Source organism: Rhinatrema bivittatum, chromosome 1 (assembly GCF_901001135.1).
Source record: "Rhinatrema bivittatum chromosome 1, aRhiBiv1.1, whole genome shotgun sequence".
Taxonomy (NCBI): domain Eukaryota; kingdom Metazoa; phylum Chordata; class Amphibia; order Gymnophiona; family Rhinatrematidae; genus Rhinatrema; species Rhinatrema bivittatum.
In genome coordinates, this window is record NC_042615.1 from 690,328,899 (window position 1) to 690,350,634 (window position 21,736).

General features: G+C 40.0%; 1 protein-coding gene across 2 annotated transcripts in view; it reads right to left on the reverse strand.

Annotated features, from left to right (window-relative positions):
- Positions 1–21,736, reverse strand: part of CERT1 (ceramide transporter 1) — a 372,368-nt gene that overhangs the window by 133,884 nt on the left and 216,748 nt on the right. For both annotated transcript variants that reach the window (XM_029575160.1, XM_029575169.1), the window contains exons 4-7: positions 12,213–12,320; positions 11,766–11,904; positions 9,249–9,329; positions 1,685–1,842 (exon numbers count right to left, since the gene is read on the reverse strand). In XM_029575160.1, coding sequence (XP_029431020.1) covers positions 1,685–1,842; positions 9,249–9,329; positions 11,766–11,904; positions 12,213–12,320 — 486 coding nt within the window. The remainder of the gene's footprint in view (positions 1–1,684; positions 1,843–9,248; positions 9,330–11,765; positions 11,905–12,212; positions 12,321–21,736) is intronic.

Below are 21,736 nucleotides of genomic sequence, written 5' to 3' on the forward strand. Positions count from 1 at the left end.
GACGCGTGCTTGACCACTCCTGGTAATGGAAGCCTGTAGCTTTTTCAAACTTGACACTGGCCTCTTGGCTGCCTCTCTGATTAGTCTCCCCTCCTTACTTGGTCATCCAGTTTGGAGAGACAGCCTGATCAAGGCAGAGTTTCTGTGATACCATACACCTTCTACTTCTTAAGTCTTGACTGTGCTCTGAAGGATATTCAAGGAATTAGCAATTCTTTTATATGGACCCCCAGATCCATGCCTTTCCACAACTTTGTGCCAGAGTTGTCAGCTCCTTGGTACTCATGGTTGGGTCTTTGAAATGCACTACTCAAAGAACACAAATAGAAATGCTGAATTTATCTTGTCATTATGAGAATCAGCACAACCGAGATGGGGCCAATTCATTTAGTGTGAGCTTTTGAAGGTGATTGGTTACAATAGTGTGTTAAATATTTAGGTTGCTATAGAAGTAAAAGGACACTTATCCAACCAAGGAAATCCATGTTTTTACTTTTACTTCATTATCTAAGCAAGTCTGGAATATATTTTTCCCTAAGCAATAGTGAATGGGCTCCCAAAATATTTTCCTCCCTAACTAAATTGGACAACATTGTCAAGAGTTTTTGAAGGATGGTGTAATTCATCTAACCCTGGAGTCCTCCAACTCATTTCTCTCCTACTCTATGCATATCCAAAACTCTGCTAAAACATGCCGTTTTTCTTTATAACATTGCCAAAATCAGTCCTTTTCTTTCTGAACATGCTCCATTCTCTCTCTCCTCCTGCTTAGACTATTGCAACCTGCTCCTCACAGGTCTCCCGGCAAGTCATCTATCTCCACTGCAATCTGTGCTAAATTCAGCTGCCCGACTTATCTTTTTCCACAAAGTCGTTACACTCACAAAACCCCTTTTCTCAAGTCAGTGCATTGGCTCCTTATCCGCTCCTGCATACAGTTCAAGCTCCTCTCTCATACCTACAAATGCCTTCATTCTGCAGCACCTCACTACTGCTCCTCTCTTATCTTTCTCTACACCCCTCCTTAAGCACTCCGCTCATTGGACAAGCCACTATCTGTACCCTTCTCCCTATGGCTAATTCCCGACTGTGCTTTCTACCTGGCTGCGCCATGTGCTTTGAATAGTCTTCCTGAACTGGTGCTTCATGCTGTGTTTGAATTCTAAAGACCCACCTTTTTGAAACCACTTTTAAATCTTATGCCAGATTGTCTGCTTTTAGTCTTAACTTTCTTTTTAGCCATTGTCTTGCTTTATAAAATATCATACCACAAATCTCTTGTACTGTTTGTCTTATTAGATTGTAATGTTTGTACAGCGTTGCGTATGTCATGTAGCACTATAGAAATGTTTAGATTTTCAATTTTTAAAAAATTTACAGGTACTTCCAAAATGGGGGTCAGCGTAGAGTTAGCTTTAAATTTTAATATGTAAATTAACTGACTTATTAAATCAACCATCTCTTCTAATTACACCAAACCAAAGAGAAAATTGGTCATAAAAATGTAAATATAGGATAGCATTAAAAATTAGTAATAAACCTCAAACTTCCTTGTATTTGTATGTGCACATATATATATCAACAAGTGTTCATGTGAATTTTGAATTTATGAAAAAAAAAAGTCTCATCTTTGACTAAGTTTATAACCAGTGAAATCAACACTGATTTTATTTTAGTCTCTTACCTTGTCCAGTCTTTTTTGCCAGCTATCCTCACGCTTCACCATGAGGTCAATACAATAAGAAAGTGTAGCAAGGATTCCAGCAGTGGTTGCCTTGAATGTAATCGCTTCACCTTTAAAGTCTATGCCATTAATCCCTTTGGGCGTCACATGTGGGAATACTACAATACAAGTGGATAAGAAATGCAATTACTTAAACCTTGGTAACCAAAAACATACATCATCTTGTATAAGCTGACATTTGAAAAGACTCCAAACCTGGACAAACCTATGCCAAACAGCTTTCTTGGGCAGTTTCACAGCTTAAGAACAGTCCTCTAAAGACAGAAATGTGTCAGTACTAACTTCACTCAGCCATAAGCCTTTCAGCATTTTAAAAGGTAAAATTTTCTTTCCTCGAGTCCTGCTAGACCAGTCCTTACATTTGGGATTTCCCCGCTTCTCAACTGCTTGAAATAGAGGGCACATCCCCTTCATGAACTTGTTCTTAGCAACAAAGCGGAACGTGGTCAATGGCCCTTGCCAGTAGCCTGTCAAAGCATCCTGACAAGGACTTAATTTCAGTTTACCCACACATTTCTTTTTTTTTTTTTTTTTTTTTTTTTAAATCCCTCAAGGTTACTACCTCTTTAAAGGGAGAGTGAAGAGGAGAGAGAAAAGAGAAAGAGCACCAGCAAGCCAGATTATCTTGGATGTCTGTTTGTGGTTCCTGTATTCCCAAGTGGGGCCTGGAATGGTCTAGCAGGACTTAAGGAAAGAAAATTTATGAAATAACTATTTTACCTTCCTTTTCATCCTGCTAGATCAGTCCTTAACACTTGGGAGATAGAAAAGCTACCCCTACACTGGGTGGGAGGAAGACAAGACTGTGTTCAGAACTCTTGACCCGAAGGCTATTTGCTCCTTAGCCTATACATCCAGCAGGAAAGATCAGGTGATGACTGTGCAGATTTCTTCTGGGGACACCAATGAGGCTTATGCCCAGGTTGGTACCTGCACCCTTGTAGAATGTGCATAGAGTACCACTTATGCTTGTCTACCATTGAGTACGAAGGCCGAAGAGATCATGTCTAATTCATCTGGCTGTCTTGGCCTTGGAGGGTGTGTCTTCCTTTTGTGGTCCCCTGAACAGCACAAACAACTGTCAGACATCCTGAAAGGGTTTGTTAGCTTTAAGTAACTTAATATCACGTGAAACAGATCCAGTAGGTGTAGACAGTCATCCTTCTCTTTACATTCCTTCTTTCTGAATGCTGGAAGGGAGACACCAACTTTAAGAGAAATGAGAGCACCAATCAAAAGGTGATTGAATGAAGAGAAATGATTAAGTAGGGCTCTCAGAATGAGAGACCTTGCAATTCTGAAATGTTCGGGGGAGCAGATTGCTACCAAAAAGGTAGCTTTTAATGCCAGATTCTTATTGGATTCTTGCTTCAAAGGGTACTCCTACTGGTGCTCTAAGGACCAGGTTAAGAATCCACTGAGATAAAACTGGTCTGAAAGGTGTAGGTTCACCCCTTTTAAAAAGTGCACCACAACCAGATGTGCAGCTATCTGGGTACCTTTAATGCAGCCCCTATTGCAGGAAATGGCTGCCATTTGCAGCCTCATGTATTAAGTGTTAAGCCTTTATCTAGCTCTTCTGCAAGAAGACTAGGATTTGTGGGATATCTGACTTCCATGAGGAAGTCATATGCTCCCAGGAGCAAGCAACCTCCAAACTAAACTGTAGACTAATGAGGTTGAACTTTTACATGCTTTCAGCATGGTCGATAATTGCTTGGGAATAACCCCTGCCTCGCAGCCATGCTTTTCAAGGGCCAGAGACCATAAGACAAAATGGAGATAGGTTTTCCAATGGTACTGGACCCTGCCACAGCAATCCATGTTATCTGGAGAGTTGCAGAGGAGTGCCTACTAGAAGCCTCTTTAGGTCTGCATACCAAAGACTCCTCAGCCAACCTAGGGCTACCAGTATCACTTCTGAAGGGCCATCCTCTGTTCTCTTCCACTTTGCCAATTAGGAGTTTGCCCTTTGGCAGGGTCAGATTAAGGCATTTATCTTTCTGGACCCTGACTCTTTCAGATGACTGAGGAGTGACTGCTTTGGTGTTGGCTTAGGTCACCCTCAAGACCACAGCCAGAGGTTCCCAATGTACCACTATCATCTGGAATGCCTGCTGGCTGATTTCCCATTCTCCTGGGTCAGTCTATTTCTGCTGAGAAAGTTTGCTTGAACATTTTTCTCTTCTCACAATGAGAGATGCTGACAACTGGGGCAGATTCCTCTTTGCCTAAATGAGTATTCCTCTCGTTTCCTTCACAAGCCTGGGGCTGCAAGTGCCCCTTTGCTTGTTCATGCATGTTTCAGCAGTAGCATCGCAGTGAGGACTGCCTGCCTTCCCCTTTTGTTCTTGGTAGGCAGGCTTGAAATGGTAGCTTGATGGCCCTTATCTCTAATATGTCTGTTGGCCAATAAGCTTCCTCCTCTGACCAGCTCCTTTGGACCAAATGATCCTGGCAAGGAGCTCCCAACCCTATCATGCTGGCGTTTGTGGTTAAGACAATCCAGTCATGTGGTTCTAAGTCTACCCCTTTTATGAAGTTGGAGGTATCCAGCCACCATTCCAGGCTCTCCTCTGCCTCCCTTGAGACCTGTAGGCGATTGCCAAAGCCCTGAGGCTGGAAACCAACAGGCTAGCAAAAACTGTTTCAATGGGTGCATATGTACCTTGGCCCAGGGCATTACATCTATAATGGCTGTCATTAGCCCCAGTAGCTGGAGATAATTAGATACCCTGGGACAACCATGGTGTGAAAACCCCCCAACTTGCTCTATTTTGGTGACCCTCTTGGTTGTGAGAATCACATCTGCTCTCATGTTGAGGATTGCACCTAAGAATTCTATCAACTGAGAGGGTTCTAAATTGCTCTTTGTACAGTTCCCTACCCAACCCAGTCTCTCTAGAAGTTGGACTACTGTGACTGAAGCCTGTCAGTTCTCCTGGGCAGTTTTTGCTCTGATGAGCAATCATTCGAATAAGGATGTACCATTATCCTTTACTTGCATAGAACTACCTCCATGAGTATCATGACCTTGGTAAAGTCCTCAAGGCAGTTACAAGCCTGAACGGTAAGGCCTGAAACAAAATGTTGGCCTAGGACGCAAAAAATGAAGAATATTTTGGAAACAGGTTTGATAGGTATATGGAGTTAGGCCTGTGCCAGATACAAACAGTTGACCCCTTTTAAATCCATGACATAATGAAAAATACCATACTTCTTAGGAATTATAAAATAAACTGAGTACGTTCCTTACCCCCTTTCCTGGGAAGGGACTAGGACTATGGCCTCCAAGACCCATAACTTTTGCAGGGAAGGTAATCTGACTCCACTTTGCCTAATACTGTGACAAGCATCTGCCTACCGGTGTTATCACTTGAGTGACCTGCTGGAAATCATCGTAGAGCGTAACTGCATCCTGTGGTTGCAGACAGGTCTCTCTTGGCCTCTCAAAAAGACAGCGATGTACACTTGCCGGTGTGAGGCTGCCAACTCCGATGTCTTACCCTTATTTTAGACGGCATTTCAAATACTAAGTCCCCATGTGCTTGACCAGCCTCTATCTTCCAGGAGTTTTTGAAGTTTGGATTCACACAAATCCTTTACAAATTTTTCTAAGTCTTCTCCAAATAGTAGCTACCTTCTAAAGGGAAGTTTACAGAGGTGTGACTTGGACTCAGTCTGTTGACCTTATGAAGCCAGAGGAGTCTCCTGGTTGCAACTCTAGAGGCAACCAACTTAAGGATAGCCTAACCAGGTCATACACTGTTTGCCAGAAATGTCACTGCTGACTCCAAGCATGGAGTTTCTTTATTTTTGGTCAAGTGATGAATCCAGTGAAAGGCCGCCTGGGCTACATAACCTCCACAAATCGAGGTCCGAATTATGATGATGTCTGTAGAGAAAGCCTGCTTCAAGACCTCTTCAATCTTCCTGCCCTGAAGGTTTAGGGCTGTCTCTCCTCCTACTGGAATGTGGTTTTACGGACTACCACTGATACCAATGCATGAACCCTTGGGTTTTGCAATAGCTTTTTCTTTTCCTTTGCAGGGAGAGGGAACAAACTTCCCATGGATCTGTCTCTTCCAAGGATCCCCCAAGTGTGGGAATGCCAGCACTATCTATCTTAGGGTTTTATGTAAGGGAAATGTTTTTGAAGGCTTCATTATCCCTTGAAAGATAAGATCAGTTTCAGTTGGGTCTCCTGCATTGGTGCCTGAGATCTTAAAGGCTACCTGCACTTTAGGAATGAGGGCTGAAAGCTCCTCTTTTCAAAAATCCCACTACTGAGGAAATTTCCTCCTTTATTGAGCACTGTCTCTCTCCTAGGAGCTCAGGGGCACATTAGGCTCTGATTCATCCGCTGTCCAACAGTCTTCACTGGAGCATGGCCATAATGGCAGGTGACACTAATTTAAAGCATAACCTGCAAATGTTTAGGACTTCTCTCTGCTAGTTCCTGCACTGAGAATCCTGAATCAGCAATGCAACTAGGCTTCTGCATAGTGCAGAAAGTCTGGTGCATTAACACAAAATCTGGGTAAAACCCATAGGGGTAGACTCCCATCAGGTCCTTAGGAGGATCTGACCTGAAGCCTTCTCCTGGAAAAATCATCCTATCTCCAACCCCTTCCCTGGAGCCCTCTTACACTAGAGGGGCTACCGGGTCTAGTTGCCTTGAACACAGCAATTCTCCCCCCCCCTGGAGTAAATAGAACAATCAGTTAACCTTGTCCCCTCCCACAGCTCTTCCTCTGCACGAGGGGGATACTCACTGGACCTATCGGGGTGGGGAAGTAAGGGGCTGGGCCTGGGCCTCCATCACAGGCTAGGTAACAAGAGCCAGCCATGTTGGGAACCTTTTTTGATATAGAGGATAAATACCTGCATTCTTGAGCATTTACTTTTTTTTTTTTCCCCTCCTTGCAAAGCATCTCATTATGCTGGAGCAGCCTGGACCCCTGCCTCTCCCCAGATGACGCAGAGCGATACAGTCTATGCTTCTGTCCCTTTCCTGAGCTCCTTGTAGAACTCAACATCTCCAGGAATACACTGACACAGGCAGCTGGTCATTGCTCTTCTCCTGCATGTTTGTTCTTTTTTCTCTTTTCTTCATTTTGTTTTAGCCCCTCCCAGACAAAAAGAAGAATAGAGGCAGAGTACTAGAGCAACAGAAGTGGGGGGCTGGGGAGGTGAGAAACACCTCCAATCCCTATATTATTATTATTTTTTTTAATAGGGCCAGGGTTCACTGAGATGCTCTATTCCCTAAGGCATTGCGGGTCCTTCTAGGACAGATCCTCAGTCCCTAGGGAAACCTGGGATCCACACCTAGGTCCTACAACCAGGATTCCACCTGTGAGGCAGCTCTACTGGGAAAAGCAGTCCCTAGGGAACGCTGACCCAGAAGCAAAGGGTTCAACTAGGCTGGGGCTGCACCCTGGCTCTGAGAGGATCTGAAGAGTCAGTCTACGCTTATTTGGAGTTGCAGGACACAGTCTGCTATATCAAGGGCATACGACCACACTTCCCTTTATGGCCAAGAATGAGGTTATGAAGGTGATATGCCCTCTGTTTCTGTCAGCTGAAACATGGAGAAATCTGAAATGTAAGAAGGACTGGTCAAGCAGAAAGAAAAGGAGTAACGAATTGATTCAATTATAAGAGAGCTTTTTTATTTTTGGGAAACTTGTCTTCAAAGACATACTTAGTCTTATAATTGCAATATAATACTTTTGTACTCCTTTGTGACTGTTAGAGGTGTCAGTTAAGTGCAATTGAGGGAAATACAGAAGAAAAATTCTGAATTGAACGGATTTCAAGTATGCTATTTTTTTTTATTGCTATGGACAGGAAAGTTACTTCTTGAAACACATTGTTCTAAAATTTGCCAATCTATTATAAAAACTACTGATATTACAGTACCATATATATTTATAGTTTGCTTTGAAAAATATGTGGTGTGCTCTCAAGTCATTTTTCTTATGAATTCAAGAATTATATCACATTGATATATAAAGCAAGCATTTTCCAAGGTGGCTAAACAGATTGTTCATAAAAGTGAAGACTAAGTACACAAGCTTTAAAATATTGTGGTTTAATATCAAAGAAAATCTTATGGAGAGCTTATTTCAAACAAATTATAGTATCAAAACATTACTAAAATAGTAAAATTCAGATACATTTATTACAATGATATAAGCAATAAGGTTAGTGTGAATTTTCTTTTTTTTTAAATTTTACCATAGTCAATTTTTTTTCTATATAATTCTGAAATCACCTTTAACTTTGCGCCTTGTTTCACCATCATGGATTTAAGTAATTCAAAATGCAAACTCTCATAAGAACCCTATGTAAATATATTAAAAGGACAGTTTTTCTCTGCAATTTACATGGATAAGAAGTGTTTTACCTACATTAATTTGCCATCTAAGAACTGCCCTCCCTTAATATGGCTACAAGTCCATACATTTTTACATAATCAGGATAATTTTCTAAGTCCCATTTTGGAGCCACCCATTGCCCTTATGTGACAGGGACTGTCCAATGGCACCAGTAGCCCTTGTCACAAGACAGGGGGCAAAGGGTGGATGGTGCCATTTTGAATAACGGCAGCCACTGGGCCAGGAGTGAGAGGTTGCCCCCGGACCCCTGCTAGACCATCAGAGACATTTTGGTGAGTACTGGGGGGGGGGGGGGGGGGGGAGAAATCAGAAGAGTGGATGGGCTTAATATTCTAATAAATGGGAAAGGTTGGGGTAGATTCTTTTTTTTTTTTTTTTAAAGTATGAAATGAAAAACAGAAAACTACCCCCCCAAATGAAAGCAAAAAGGATTGAGGTGGGTTCTGTTTGTTTTCTTTTTTAAACAAAATCTTAGCTATTTTGGCTCCCCCCCCCCCCCCCCCCCCCCCCGCCAAAAAAATAGGTAACATTAAATTGTGTTTTTTCCTTGGGTTTTTTTTTTTTTATTCTAAATGAAACTAAATTGGAAATATTGTCAGTATTTCCTATTTTGTTTCAAACGAATGTTCACCCCTAATTTACAATGGGGAGGAAAAGCAAGCGAGTAGGTAGCATTTTCACCTTTATGCACATACTTTACAAGCAAAAGTCTACCTGCAGATAAAGCGATCATACATACTTTATATCCATAGTAAGTTTCAAAATTAAAGCACACATGGACTTTCACTTTGAGAACTGGTGCAAAACACATAGGTAACAAGTATCACAGACTTTATCCCAATATGGACATTTTGAAAATTGCCCCCAACAAGTACAATATAACAGCCAGCCGGAGAGTGGATATAGAGAAAAGTAAAGATAATAAAATGTGCAAACTTCTTAATGAAAAGCCATAAAACAAAATATATTAAGTCAAAATAAAAACTCATAAGGAATGCCATTGTGGAAATGATACACTTGAGAACTATGCAAGCTGACTGAGAAATCCAGCTAATTTTGCTGCTTTAACATGTCAGATAGTATTATGAGCTGGTACTTACATTTTTCTTTACTGCCATTGCTATTGTGCAAAAAATCTCCATCAGGGTGAGCTGAAAGGAAATCATCATCATCTTCTACCACTAAAAGAAAAAATAAGGTTATGGTACGTCTTATACCCAAGGAATGCCTGACTCCCAAGAGGACAAATCTCCTTCCAATCGTATCCTGTAGTACAATACAGTATACAATTATCAGCCTCAGAGGGAGGGTCAAGAATATAAACATTCCTTTCTATTCCTGCTTACAGACATATGAATTCTTTTAAGATAGCTAAGTGAAATTACAATAGCAGTGTTTGAGCAATTCACTGACAAAAGAACACTAATGGTTGTGCTAACCAATACCAGGAACACAACTGTCCAGAATGTGTTAAATGATCAAATAGTTACTTAAAAAAAAAAATTCAGCAGTTTGTTCTGGTTATTTAAAATGCTAACATTGGCAATGGTTGTGTTTGTAAATCTGCTAATGACAGTCCAACATTAATCAAACTTGCATAACCTGAAGAAACATGAACTGGATGGACTGGTCTTTTTTCAATGAAACTAGCTAGGTAACTAGCTCGAGCTTCCTGACTACAGCTCTTATTCATAATGTGGCATGTCATAGGATGCTTTGTTGAGAAATGCAGACGTATCAAATCTCTTTGTATCTTGAATGTTGTTTTCCTATGCATTAGCTTTATATTAAGTATTCTTCAATTTTAGCCATCTTCATTGGTTCAAGCCCACACTGATCAGTCGGTAACTATGCATCAGGGACAGCTAGCCCAGGGCTTCCCAAAATGTGGGTCGGGTCACACGCGCCTCAAAAGGCAGCACTCTTCAGGTACCAGCAGCATTAGTAGTGGAAGTCAGCTTGCAGTCACAGGCCCTGCAGTGGCACTGCCCTTGTATGAGTTTCTGAGGTAACAGGAAACCCTGCACAAGAAGGGATGATGGCCCTACAAGGTAGATGAGCCTGCATTAGCCCACAGGCTCCTTGCTGACTTTCATTGGTTATGCTGCTGCCACTTGAAGATCACCATCTGGCTTGGGACCAGACCAGAGGAAAGGGGAGGACTGAATATTCGTGGGTCTGTGAAGATTACTACTGCTCCTCTTCTTACCCACCATTGAACCTACCCAAAGGAAAAAAAAAAACTGTTGCTCCTGTTAGCCTACCCTCTCTTCCAGTTTGTCCCAGGGACCAAACAAAAATGTTGCTCCTGATCTGATGCTCAGATGACGAGGCTCTTTTAAAGGAAGGGATGAGATGAAAAAGTTTTAGGGTTGGATAAGGTGAAAGGGGATTGACTGTGGAGGGTGAGCGAAGGGGAATGGGAAGATAATCTGGGTGGAATGGCAAGAGGAAGTGGTAGGTGAAGAGAGATCAGCTGGGGCAAAATGTGAGGGGAGAAGGCAAGGCTGGGAGTTGTGAGAAGGCGTGAGGGATGACAAAAAGACCAGATGGGGGTTAGAAGGACGACTTGGGGTTAAGAGAATCAGCGGATAGGTTGTGAAAAAGGCTTGAGGTGGTGAAGGAGGGAGTAGGTGCTGGGTAGGTGAGAAGAGCAGAGGTTGAAAGAAGCAGGCCATTGGAGGAGAGGAATTTAAGAGGGGGGATCACCTGGAATGCAGGAGGATGAAGAGTGATTGTTGGGGGGGGGGGGCCCACATCCCTGCTAATTTGGTTTGGTTGTTTCTTGGGGGTCATGTGAATTTTCCAGTGCTAAAATAGAATCATATTGGCTTAAAGTTTGGGAAGTACTATTAGCCTCTTACCAACCACCACAATTAGCCAGTCCTGCACTGCCAATTCACCATCGCAAGTTGGTGAGACAAGAGAACATGAGCTTCTGCAATGCTCTTTTCTGTCCATGCCCCTCTCCACTTCCCCACAAACAGCAACCTAATGTCAAAGCAGTCTCCTGTGGCCAAGAGTGCAAAAGGTTTTAGCACTACTGCACTGGGTTGTTCAGCAGGTATTACTACAAAAATAATACTCTGGTTAATCTACTCCTGGGGACTGAACACACATTAGCATTTCCAACACTTAGCCAAGCCAAGGAACAGGAATTAAAGCCAAGTATCCTGCTTGGTAGCAATTCTGCTTCTGGTTTCAAAGCCTTCCCAAATATGTTTTTCTATAACTTGTAGTTTGTGCAAGGAAATAAAAATTTGCAAATAGGTCATACTGTCATTGCTGAGTAAATCTGATTGTGAGCCAATGCCTCAGCCAACCACATTCTAATGCTACTGTCTCCCTAATCTCAGACATTTAAGTATCAGCTCCATATGGCGATGTGTTTTAAACATTCTGTAATATTCAGCACTGATATATAATGATTTTTACTGGCAGTAAGGCAATTCACAGATTTCAAATAAGTACACCATACTACAGCAGCAGAAATTATGAAAATCTGGAACTATGGATGATCACGGCAAATGATCTCAGAGTTCTGTAGAATAACAGGATGGCCATCTGCAGGATTTCCCCCCCCCTAGTTACCTGAATTACAGTAACTAGCAATTTACCTTTATCCCTCTCAAGCTCATCCATTGAGACTGCATCTGCACATGCATCAAAGTACTTCTGTAAAGTGTCAACCTGTCTACACAAGATGTCTCTGAATGTTTCCATTTCAGCAAGCTTTTCACGCAAACTGTGTCCTTTCTATGCAGAAAAGAAGAAAAATAGAAAATTTGAACAAACATTTGCACAGATGTTACAAACATCCAAAACAAGTACAATGAAGAACATTTTCAAAATCAAGATACAAAATATACCAGCATCATAATGCTGATAAACAGCAACAATAAAAGACATTTTACAGACCAGTTTTCCATACTATATACCCCATTCTTTCAATATAAGCCAATAATAAAACATAAGAACTAACACAAGAATGATTTGTCTCATCACCAGTTCTCTGTAAGATTATTAAGTACCTGCAAAATAATATTTACAAATCAATCACTAACCTTGAATGATGAGGTGGATGTGGCAGAGTAGCCACTTGCCCCAGACACAAGAGAAACCATAGAGCCATGGCGCCGCAAACTAGACTCTGATCCATAACCCGATTCAGTCTAAAATAAGAATCATCAATAGTCATTAAGATTTGTAATTGAAATGGAAACTTTTACTTAAGACACAAAATTACAGCACATTCTAATTAGTTCAAGCAGTTATTTGCCATGAAGTTGTTTGGGCAATACGTACCGGTACCTTGTTTGCCTGAAGCATGTCTCTAAGTGGCAAAGAAATGGGAAATGATAGCACTCACAATCACATTATTTATAAATTGTGATGTGACAAGCTGTGTGCAGTAAACAGCATTTGGAAAAAACATACATGGGAAGTAAAATCTCTAATGCTAAGCCATGGGGCAGCCATGTTTGCAACAGCATTTCAAATGATCCCATCTAGCCAGGGGATCTGAGTATTAGTGTGTGTAATGCCATTTGTGACATCAAACAATACAAGATAACCTGACAATTATGTGAGGTAAGGTCTCTTGTTACTAAGTCTGTTGCAAGGGATGTAGGGAAATTGATAGAGTGAAATCTAATGGCTATTGTGTGCATGTATGAAATATCACAGTATACAGAAGATAAGCTGCTGCATATTAAGCACTGAAGATGAGTTTTGGATCATGAAAATCAGGATCCAATGAACAGGCCATGAACTAGGTAGTGCTTAACTTTTTCTCAGTTTACATTTTAGGGTCTTTATTCTTTGCACACAAACACAGCAAGGGAAGGTACAGGTGAAAATTCAAGAGATGGATACAGGCATGGTTCAGGATTCCCACTAATATGAAATGGAAAATCAGATTGCATGGATTAACATCCATACAGGTCGAACCCTTCCTGGTATATTCCAGAGGCAGGCTTTAATGAATTGTGCATTGCAACCAAAATAGTATGATTAAAAAAACCTCAAGATTCAATGACTTCTGATGAGGAATTTCTGTTACCTAAGTCTTTTTCTTATAGTCTCTTACCAGTCTGAACCGTATGGCTACAAGGCTCCATCTGCTGGCTTGACAGACCAATATTAATCTTTTTATAAAGCATTCCCAGGGTGTTGCCTTTCTTATAGGACTCTTTCTGCTGTCCCTTCTCCCTTAACTGCTTAAGCAACATTGTAGATAAACTATATGAACAGAGGACTCGGCAAAATTATAATGCCAATGAATAAGTATATATCAATTTTTTATTGAAAAATAAATTTAACATTATATTAGAACAGTTATGTGCTGAAGACATCACAAATTAAAACCCAATGACTCATCACTACTAAATTATCACTCATACCATTCCATTCATACTATGTCCCTAATTACCCCTAAAAATCAATACATACAACATTTATATGCACCATCACCAACCAATGTTGACATGCCCAACATATAGCATACAATACATTTATATAATGACTTCTGTATAGTAAATACCTATAATAATTTAACCAGAACCAATATTATAATCATGTGCTATTGTTATATTATTTATGCAACCCGACGGGATACCCGTTTCGCCCGTATGATAGGGCTTCTTCAGGGAAAAGTTGGATGTCCATAAATAGCACCTTTATACTGACATCTTCATGCTGTTGATTCCTTCATGTACATATTGCACATTGTCAGATTTTTGTCATTGATGGTCATGTATGATAAAATTACAAATTGCACATAAGCCCGGTCTCTGTAACCTGTGAGATTAAAATGGAATACACACCCGTATATAAAGTAAATATTTATTTAAAATGAGTATTGTATTCCATTTTATCTCACAGGTTACAGAGACCGGGCTTATGTGCAATTTGTAATTTTATCATACATGACCATCAATGACAAAAATCTGACAATGTGCAATATGTACATGAAGGAATCAACAGCATGAAGATGTCAGTATAAAGGTGCTATTTATGGACATCCAACTTTTCCCTGAAGAAGCCCTATCATACGGGCGAAACGGGTATCCCGTCGGGTTGCATAAATAATATAACAATAGCACATGATTATAATATTGGTTCTGATTAAATTATTATAGGTATTTACTATACAGAAGTCATTATATAAATGTATTGTATGCTATATGTTGGGCATGTCAACATTGGTTGGTGATGGTGCATATAAATGTTGTATGTATTGATTTTTAGGGGTAATTAGGGACATAGTATGAATGGAATGGTATGAGTGATAATTTAGTAGTGATGCGTCATTGATGGGTTTTAATTTGTGATGTCTTCAGCACATAACGGTTCTAATATAATATGTTAAATTTATTTTTCAATAAAAAATTGATATATACTTATTCATTGGCATTATAATTTTGCCGAGTCCTCTGTTCATATAGTTTATCTATTAATAGAAACAGAGGTGTACGTACGTAGATTTATGACCTGAATAAGCAACATTGTATGCATAAAAATACTAATTAAAAATTAGACTGCATAAAATCCCATTATGCTCATAACCAAGCCTATATCCTCTCACACATTTGCATTAGGCATGTTAGGTCCAGACTGGCAAGATACTGAGAGAAAGAATTAGCAGGTAGAGAAATGTATTATGTCTCTGCTAATCTGTACCACGTAGGGACTAACCCCAGCAGTGTCCTACTCAGATGTATTAAATATGGTTTGCAGAATTTCTTCCTCCTAATACTACCTCTGCTGAAGATCATCTATTGATATAGATTTAGTAAAAAGTATGTACCAAGTTCCACATGGCAGCCTTACAAATTTCTGCCACAGCTCTCGTTAGGTGAACTCTCAAAGCTTGGGGCTGGAAAATCTCTCGCCTCATAAACCCTAGGAGCCAGCAGTCCTCAACCGGTGTGTCGTGACACACTTTCCAGTCGCCTGCTAAGCTGGCTGCTCCGCTCTCCCTCTGCTCCTGGGCTTGAAAATGCCGATAAGCCTGGGAAGAACGCAGCAAGGAGAGCTGATGGAAACCACATGCAGGTAGCGGCATGGCCCTTTTCCTTCCCACCCCTGCAGCCCTGAAGAGGAAGTGGTGCGCAGGAAGAAAAGAACACGCTGCAGTCAAGTACAAGCAGCATCGGCCCAAGCAGGGGGCAAAGAGTAGCATGGCCTGGAGCAATAAGAGCAGTGTCAGCTCCTATGGCCGCTGGAATTCCTCTTTTATTGAAGCCGTGAGGGTTGGAGGAGGAAGAGGTTGTTGCTGCCCTCACTTTTTCTTTGGTATTGGGGAGCAGAGGGCAAGTGAATAAGAGAGCATGTGAGCATAGTGTGTATAAATGTGAGAGACTGAAAGCATGTGTGTGTATGTGAAAGAGCGCAAGCATGTACAAGTGCAAAAGAGAACGTGTGTAATTGTGTGTAGAAGACCGGTGTGTGTAAATGTGTGGAGCCTGCATGTTACTGAGAAAGAATGTGCGTGATTGAGAGGAAAAAATTGTAAGCAAAACCCCCCTCCTCTTGCTAATTCACAACCATCTCAGGGCACCTGGAAATCAAAAGTTCCCAGATGTGGAAAGCAGAGGATTTTTTAATCCTTAGTTTTTATTATTGGGTCTTTGGGTGTGTTTTCAAATATTTTGTGTCAGGAAATTTTTTATATGATTTTTTAATTACTGGATGTTCTATTCATCAGCTGTTTTGAAATAATTTGTTCTTTTTATTAGTATAGTTTTACTATTATTGATTTTAAATTTCTTGATTTGTTTTATGAATACTGGTGATGCTTCTGTTTTTCCCACTGTTGCACTACATACAGAGTCTGACTTGTTGCAGTTTCCAATTCAGTTTGTCTGCATGTTTCTATTTATACAGAGTCTTTCTATGCTCTGCATGTGTGACTGAGCTGATGTAGTCTGCTGGCATGTAGTTTCTACATAGGGATCTATAGCAGCCTGGTTTTCCTAACAGGTGGTGTATTGATGCTTTAAGGTCTAGTCTAATATTTGCAGTGTTGCTTGTTCTTAGGTAGGGTTGCTACTGTGAGTACTGGCAGTTAGAGCTGTTCCGGTATGGGAGGTTTACCACAAGTAATTTTGGTTCAGAGAGAATACTCATATCTTTTGTCATTCTTAACTATAAATGTAAAACGTTGGCTTTTATTTATGTATTTATTTCTGCTGTGGATTGTACCAAGCAGTGTGTTACAAATGTGAGTGTTCACCAGGTATGCCTTGATGGGGAAAAGATTAAAAACCACTGCTTTAGCTGACAATGTTACAGAGTATTAGGCTATAATTGCTAGGAACCTGGTCTCTTGTCTTCAACTGCTGAGCTCATTTTACAATAGTTCTGGGCAAATGTTAACACTGCATCCTGCAATATAGCTCCCATTACATTTGTAAAGCCTTTTTTTAAATTTAAGTTTGGTGTTACAACAGATAAAACAAAAAGGCAACAGTTGACAGATATAAAACACAGGAAAGGCAAAACACAAAACAATTTTACCCCCATAAAGGTAACCTCCCAACCCCACACCCATTGAAATACAGCAATACTACACCATCAACCCTTTCTGACAGTGTATTCGTCTCCATAGTTCACACTGTTAAATTTGAGATTAGTATGATTCTTGAAAGCAGTGATTTTACTCATTCTATATATCTGATCTAATCTGTGAACATCTCTCCTAGAGGGGCCAATAGTATTTTTTCCAATCTGTTGTGCCAATGAAAAAGAATATTGATCAAACTGTGGAGGTGGTACATTGTAAATCCTTTTAAAGAATACTTCTCCCTCTATAGTTCCAACCATGTGCTTTGATAGTCCTAATGTGATGTGCTTCATTTTAGGGACTAAAACCAACTGGTCTAGCTCTTCTTTGGCAGCATGATAAGTTTGGAAAGACATTTTAGAATGTCTTCTTTATGATCTGGCTGAGCCCATGCCTTCTCTACAATCTCCCTTACTGTAGGGTGAATAGGAAGACGTCTTCAATCTGGAAGGCCAAATGGGATCTGCCTTCTTCTGAGGATCCTTTGCCTATAATACCAGGAGCAATACCCAATTTTTGGGTCAACAGTCCTATCTCAGATTCTGTGAGCAGATGCCTTTTGGTAGCCTCCATTTCAAATAAATAGAAACAGTTCTAAGGATACTAGGAATCCTTCTCCAGATAAAGCCTGAAGTTGCAAGAAAAGTGACTGAAGGGCCTCTGAGGCCTAATTCCTTGCTTTCTTGAAGGGAGAAGAAAACTTTGGAGCTGGAGCCTTCTTGTAAAGATCAGGGTCCATCTTGAAATGCTCAGTGAACTAAGTTTACAATAAAGGAGCCCTAGGGTTGCCAACTTTCAACTGTGAACATTTTGAACACTTAGAGGATAACAGCATCCTTCCATATTCAAACTATTCTTACCCACCTTTAGAAAACATACATTTGATTTGAGAGAGAATCATAAATAGTTATCATTTATCAGTGTCACACAAACTTTCTATTAACTCACTATACACTAAGCAAATTAAAAATATTCTTCAGTCTCGATGGGATTTATTTTATTTATTAAACCTTTTTAAAAAATTCTTGAAGTTTCAAAATGTATTCAAATGCACACAACTTAAGCCATTGGAATTTCACAAACAAATAATCTTTAAAATACTAAAAATCTCTAGTGGTCCAATAAAAGTATCACAAGCTACAGAGATTTACTATGTTTTTATAAAGTGAGAACATAAGAACATAAGAAATTGCCACGCTGGGTCAGACCAAGGGTCCATCAAGCCCAGCATCCTGTTTCCAACAGAGGCCAATCCAGGCCACAAGAACCTGGCAATTACCCAAACACTAAGAAGAACCCATGCTACTGATGCAATTAATAGCAGTGGCTATTACCTGTAAACTTGATTAATAGCAGTTAATGGACTTCTCCTCCAAAAACGTATCCAAATCTTTTTTGAACCCAGCTACACTAACTGCACTAACCACATCCTCTGGCAACAAATTTAAGATTTATTGTGCGTTGAGTGAAAAATAATTTTCTCTGATTAGTCTTAAATGTGCTACTTGCTAACTTCAAGGAATGCCCCCTAGTCCTTCTATTATTCGAAAATGTAAATAACCGATTCACATCTACTCGTTCAAGACCTCTCATGATCTTAAAGATTTCTATCATATCCCCCCTCAGCCATCTCTTCTCCAAGCTTAACAGCCCTAACCTCTTCAGCCTTTCCTCATAGGGGAGCTGTTCCATCCCCTTTATCATTTTGGTTGCCCTTCTCTGTACCTTCTCCATCGCAACTATATCCTTTTTGAGATGCGGCGACCAGAATTGTACACAGTATTCAAGGTGCGGTTTCACCACGGAGCGCTACAAGGCATTATGACATTTTCTGTTTTATTAACCATTCCCTTCCTAATAATTCCTAACATTCTGTTTGCTTTTTTGACTACTGCAGCACACTGAACCGACGATTTTAAAGTATTATCCACTATGATGCCTAGATCTTTTTCCTGAGTGGCAGCTCCTAATATGGAACCTAACATCGTGTAGCTATATGCAACACCTTGCACTTGTCTACATTAAATTTCATCTGCCATTTGGATGCCCAATCTTCCAGTCTTGCAAGGTCCTCTTGTAATGTATCACAATCCGCTTGTGATTTAACTACTCTGAATAATTTTGTATCATCTGCAAATTTGATAACCTCAATCGTCGTATTCCTTTCCAGATTATATTATATATATATATATATAGATTGAAATGCACCAGTCCAAGTACAGATCCCTGAGGCACTCCACTGTTTACCCTTTTCCACTGAGAAAATTGACCATTTAATCCTACTCTCTGTTTCCTGACTTTTAACCAGTTTGTAAACCACGAAAGGACATCGCCTCCTATCCCATGACTCTCTACTTTTCTTAGAAGCCTCTCATGAGGGATTTTGTCAAACGCCTTCTGAAAATCCAGATATACTATATCTGACAGTTCACCTTTATCCACATATTTAACAACCCCTTCAAAAAAAATAAAGCAGATTTGTTAGGCAAGACTTCCCTTGGGTAAATCCATGTTGACTGTGTTCCATTAAACCATGTCTTTCTATATGTTCTACGATTTTGATCTTGAGAATAGTTTCCACTATTTTTCCTGGCACTGAAGTCAGGCTCACTGGTCTATAGTTACCTGGATTGACCCTGGAGCCTTTTTTAAATATTGGGGTTACATTGGCCACCTTCCAGACTTCAGGTACAATGGATGATTTTAATGACAGGTTAAAAAATTTAACTAATGAGAAATGTCATTTTTTAGTTACTACAGTACCTTAGGATGCATGCCATACGGTCTAGGCGATTTGCTACTCTTTAGTTTGTCAATATGCCTACTACATCTTCCAGGTTCACAGTGATTTCTTTCAGTTCGTCTGACTCATCACCCCTGAAAACCATCTCTGGAACTGGTATCTCCCCAGCATCCTCATTAGTAAACATGGAAGCAAAGAATTAATTTAGTCTTTCTGCAATGGCTCTATCTTCCCTAAGAGCCCCTTTAACCTCTCAGTCATCTAATGGTCCAACTGACTCCCTTCACAGGTTTCTTGTTTCAGATATATTTAAAAAACGATTTTATTATGAGTTTTTGCCTCTATAGCCAACTTCTTTTCAAAGTCTCTCTTCACCTGTCTTATTAATGTTTTACACTTAACTTGACAATGCTTATGTTTTATCCTATTTTCTTCAGATGGATTCTTCCAATTTTTGAAGGATTTTTTTTTGGCTAAAATAGCCTCTTTCAACTCACCTTTTAACCATGACAGTAATCGTTTTGCCTTCCTTCCACCTTTCTTAATGTATAGAATACATATGACTGTGCCTCTAGGATTGTATTTTCCAACAATGTTCATGCCTGTTGAACACAACCTTTGGAGCTGCACCTTTCAGATTTTTTCTAGCTATTTTCCTCATTTTATCAAAGTTTCCCTTTTGAAAGTTTAGTGTTAGAGCTGCAGATTTACTTATTGTCCCCCCTTCTAGTTATTAGTTTAAATTTGATCATGTTATGATCACTTGTCAAGTGGCCCCACCACCATTACCTCTATCACCAAATCCTGCGTTCCACTAAGAATTAAATCTAAAATAGCTCCCTCTCTTGTTGGAGAAGCAGTCATTTATTACATCCAGGAACTTTATGTCTCTAGCAAGTCCTGATGTTACATTTACCCAGTCAGTATTAGGGTAATTGAAATCTCCCATTATTATTGCACTGCCAAACTGGTTAGCTTCCCTGATTTCTCTTAGCATTTCATTCATCTGTCTGACCATTTTGTCCAGGTGGACGGTAGTATACTCCTATCACTATACTCTTATCCAACACACATGAGAAAGAACACAAGTCTCATAAAATACAGCCACCAGAACCCTGAGGAACCAGAGACATATCTGCTGTATCTAGAGTTTCCTTACTGAGACTGGAGTATTTCCATCACTCCTAGCTTCCTCACTTTGTCCATAGCCTGGAGTATTGACCTTTCCCTCAACCCCAGCTGGGGTATGATCCAGTTCAGCTGCCGCAGATGGCCAAAGTGATCACCACACACTGGCCTCAGAATTAACTCCACAGCATTCACTAGAGCTGCACAAACATGTATTCTCCCAGGGCTGGTGCAAGGGTATTAGCCACCCTAATTAGCTTTACAGCCTTGCATTCCCACCCTCTTCACACAAAATTAAAAAAAAGTTATGCATTTATAACAGAACTTTCATGAAAAGGACATTCAAAGTACAGTCTTTGGTAAAACTGACAATAACATGTATATTTGCAGGCCCTATGGTGGTACAGGCCAGGAAACCCTGCAAAAAAGCCACCAAGAACCTATATGGTATTAGGCCTATTGTACTACATTTTTTTAAAAATTTGTATTCCACTTTTCGGTACTTCAAAGCAGTGTGGGATGGACTCGCAGAAAGCAGAGAGTAAACAATTACAATATAGAAAACCTGCCATATCAAAACAGTATCAACAGCATGCACAGTATGAAAAGGCAATACTACAAATATTACACCAGGCCCTAAAACACTAATATACCTCCTAGGAATACAAGTCAGGGTGCTATCAATCCATATACAGAAACTACATACATTTTATTTATATTCCGCTTTTCAGATACTTCAAATAGGATTATATTCAGGTACTGCAGTTATTTCCTATCCCAGAAGACTCAGTCTAAGTTTGTACCTAGGGCAATGGAAAATGACTTGACATACCCAAGGTTACAAAGTAGAGGCAGTGTAGCAGAATACCTCATCTCAATCATGCATACAAAACAAACAGATCCTCACCAAAAAATGAATAGAGAGACCATACAATATAAACAAACATGCAGATGAAAACTGAACCAGAAACTATAGTGCAACAATGGAAAAACATCACAATTTCTCATAAATACATCAAATAAAATCAACAAACATAAATCATCAATAACAGTAAAATCATACTAAGAGGAATAAACAGCTGATGACTAGATCATTCAATAATTAAAACTTCAACATTTTTAAAACTTTTCCAAAAGCCAATTAATTTTTA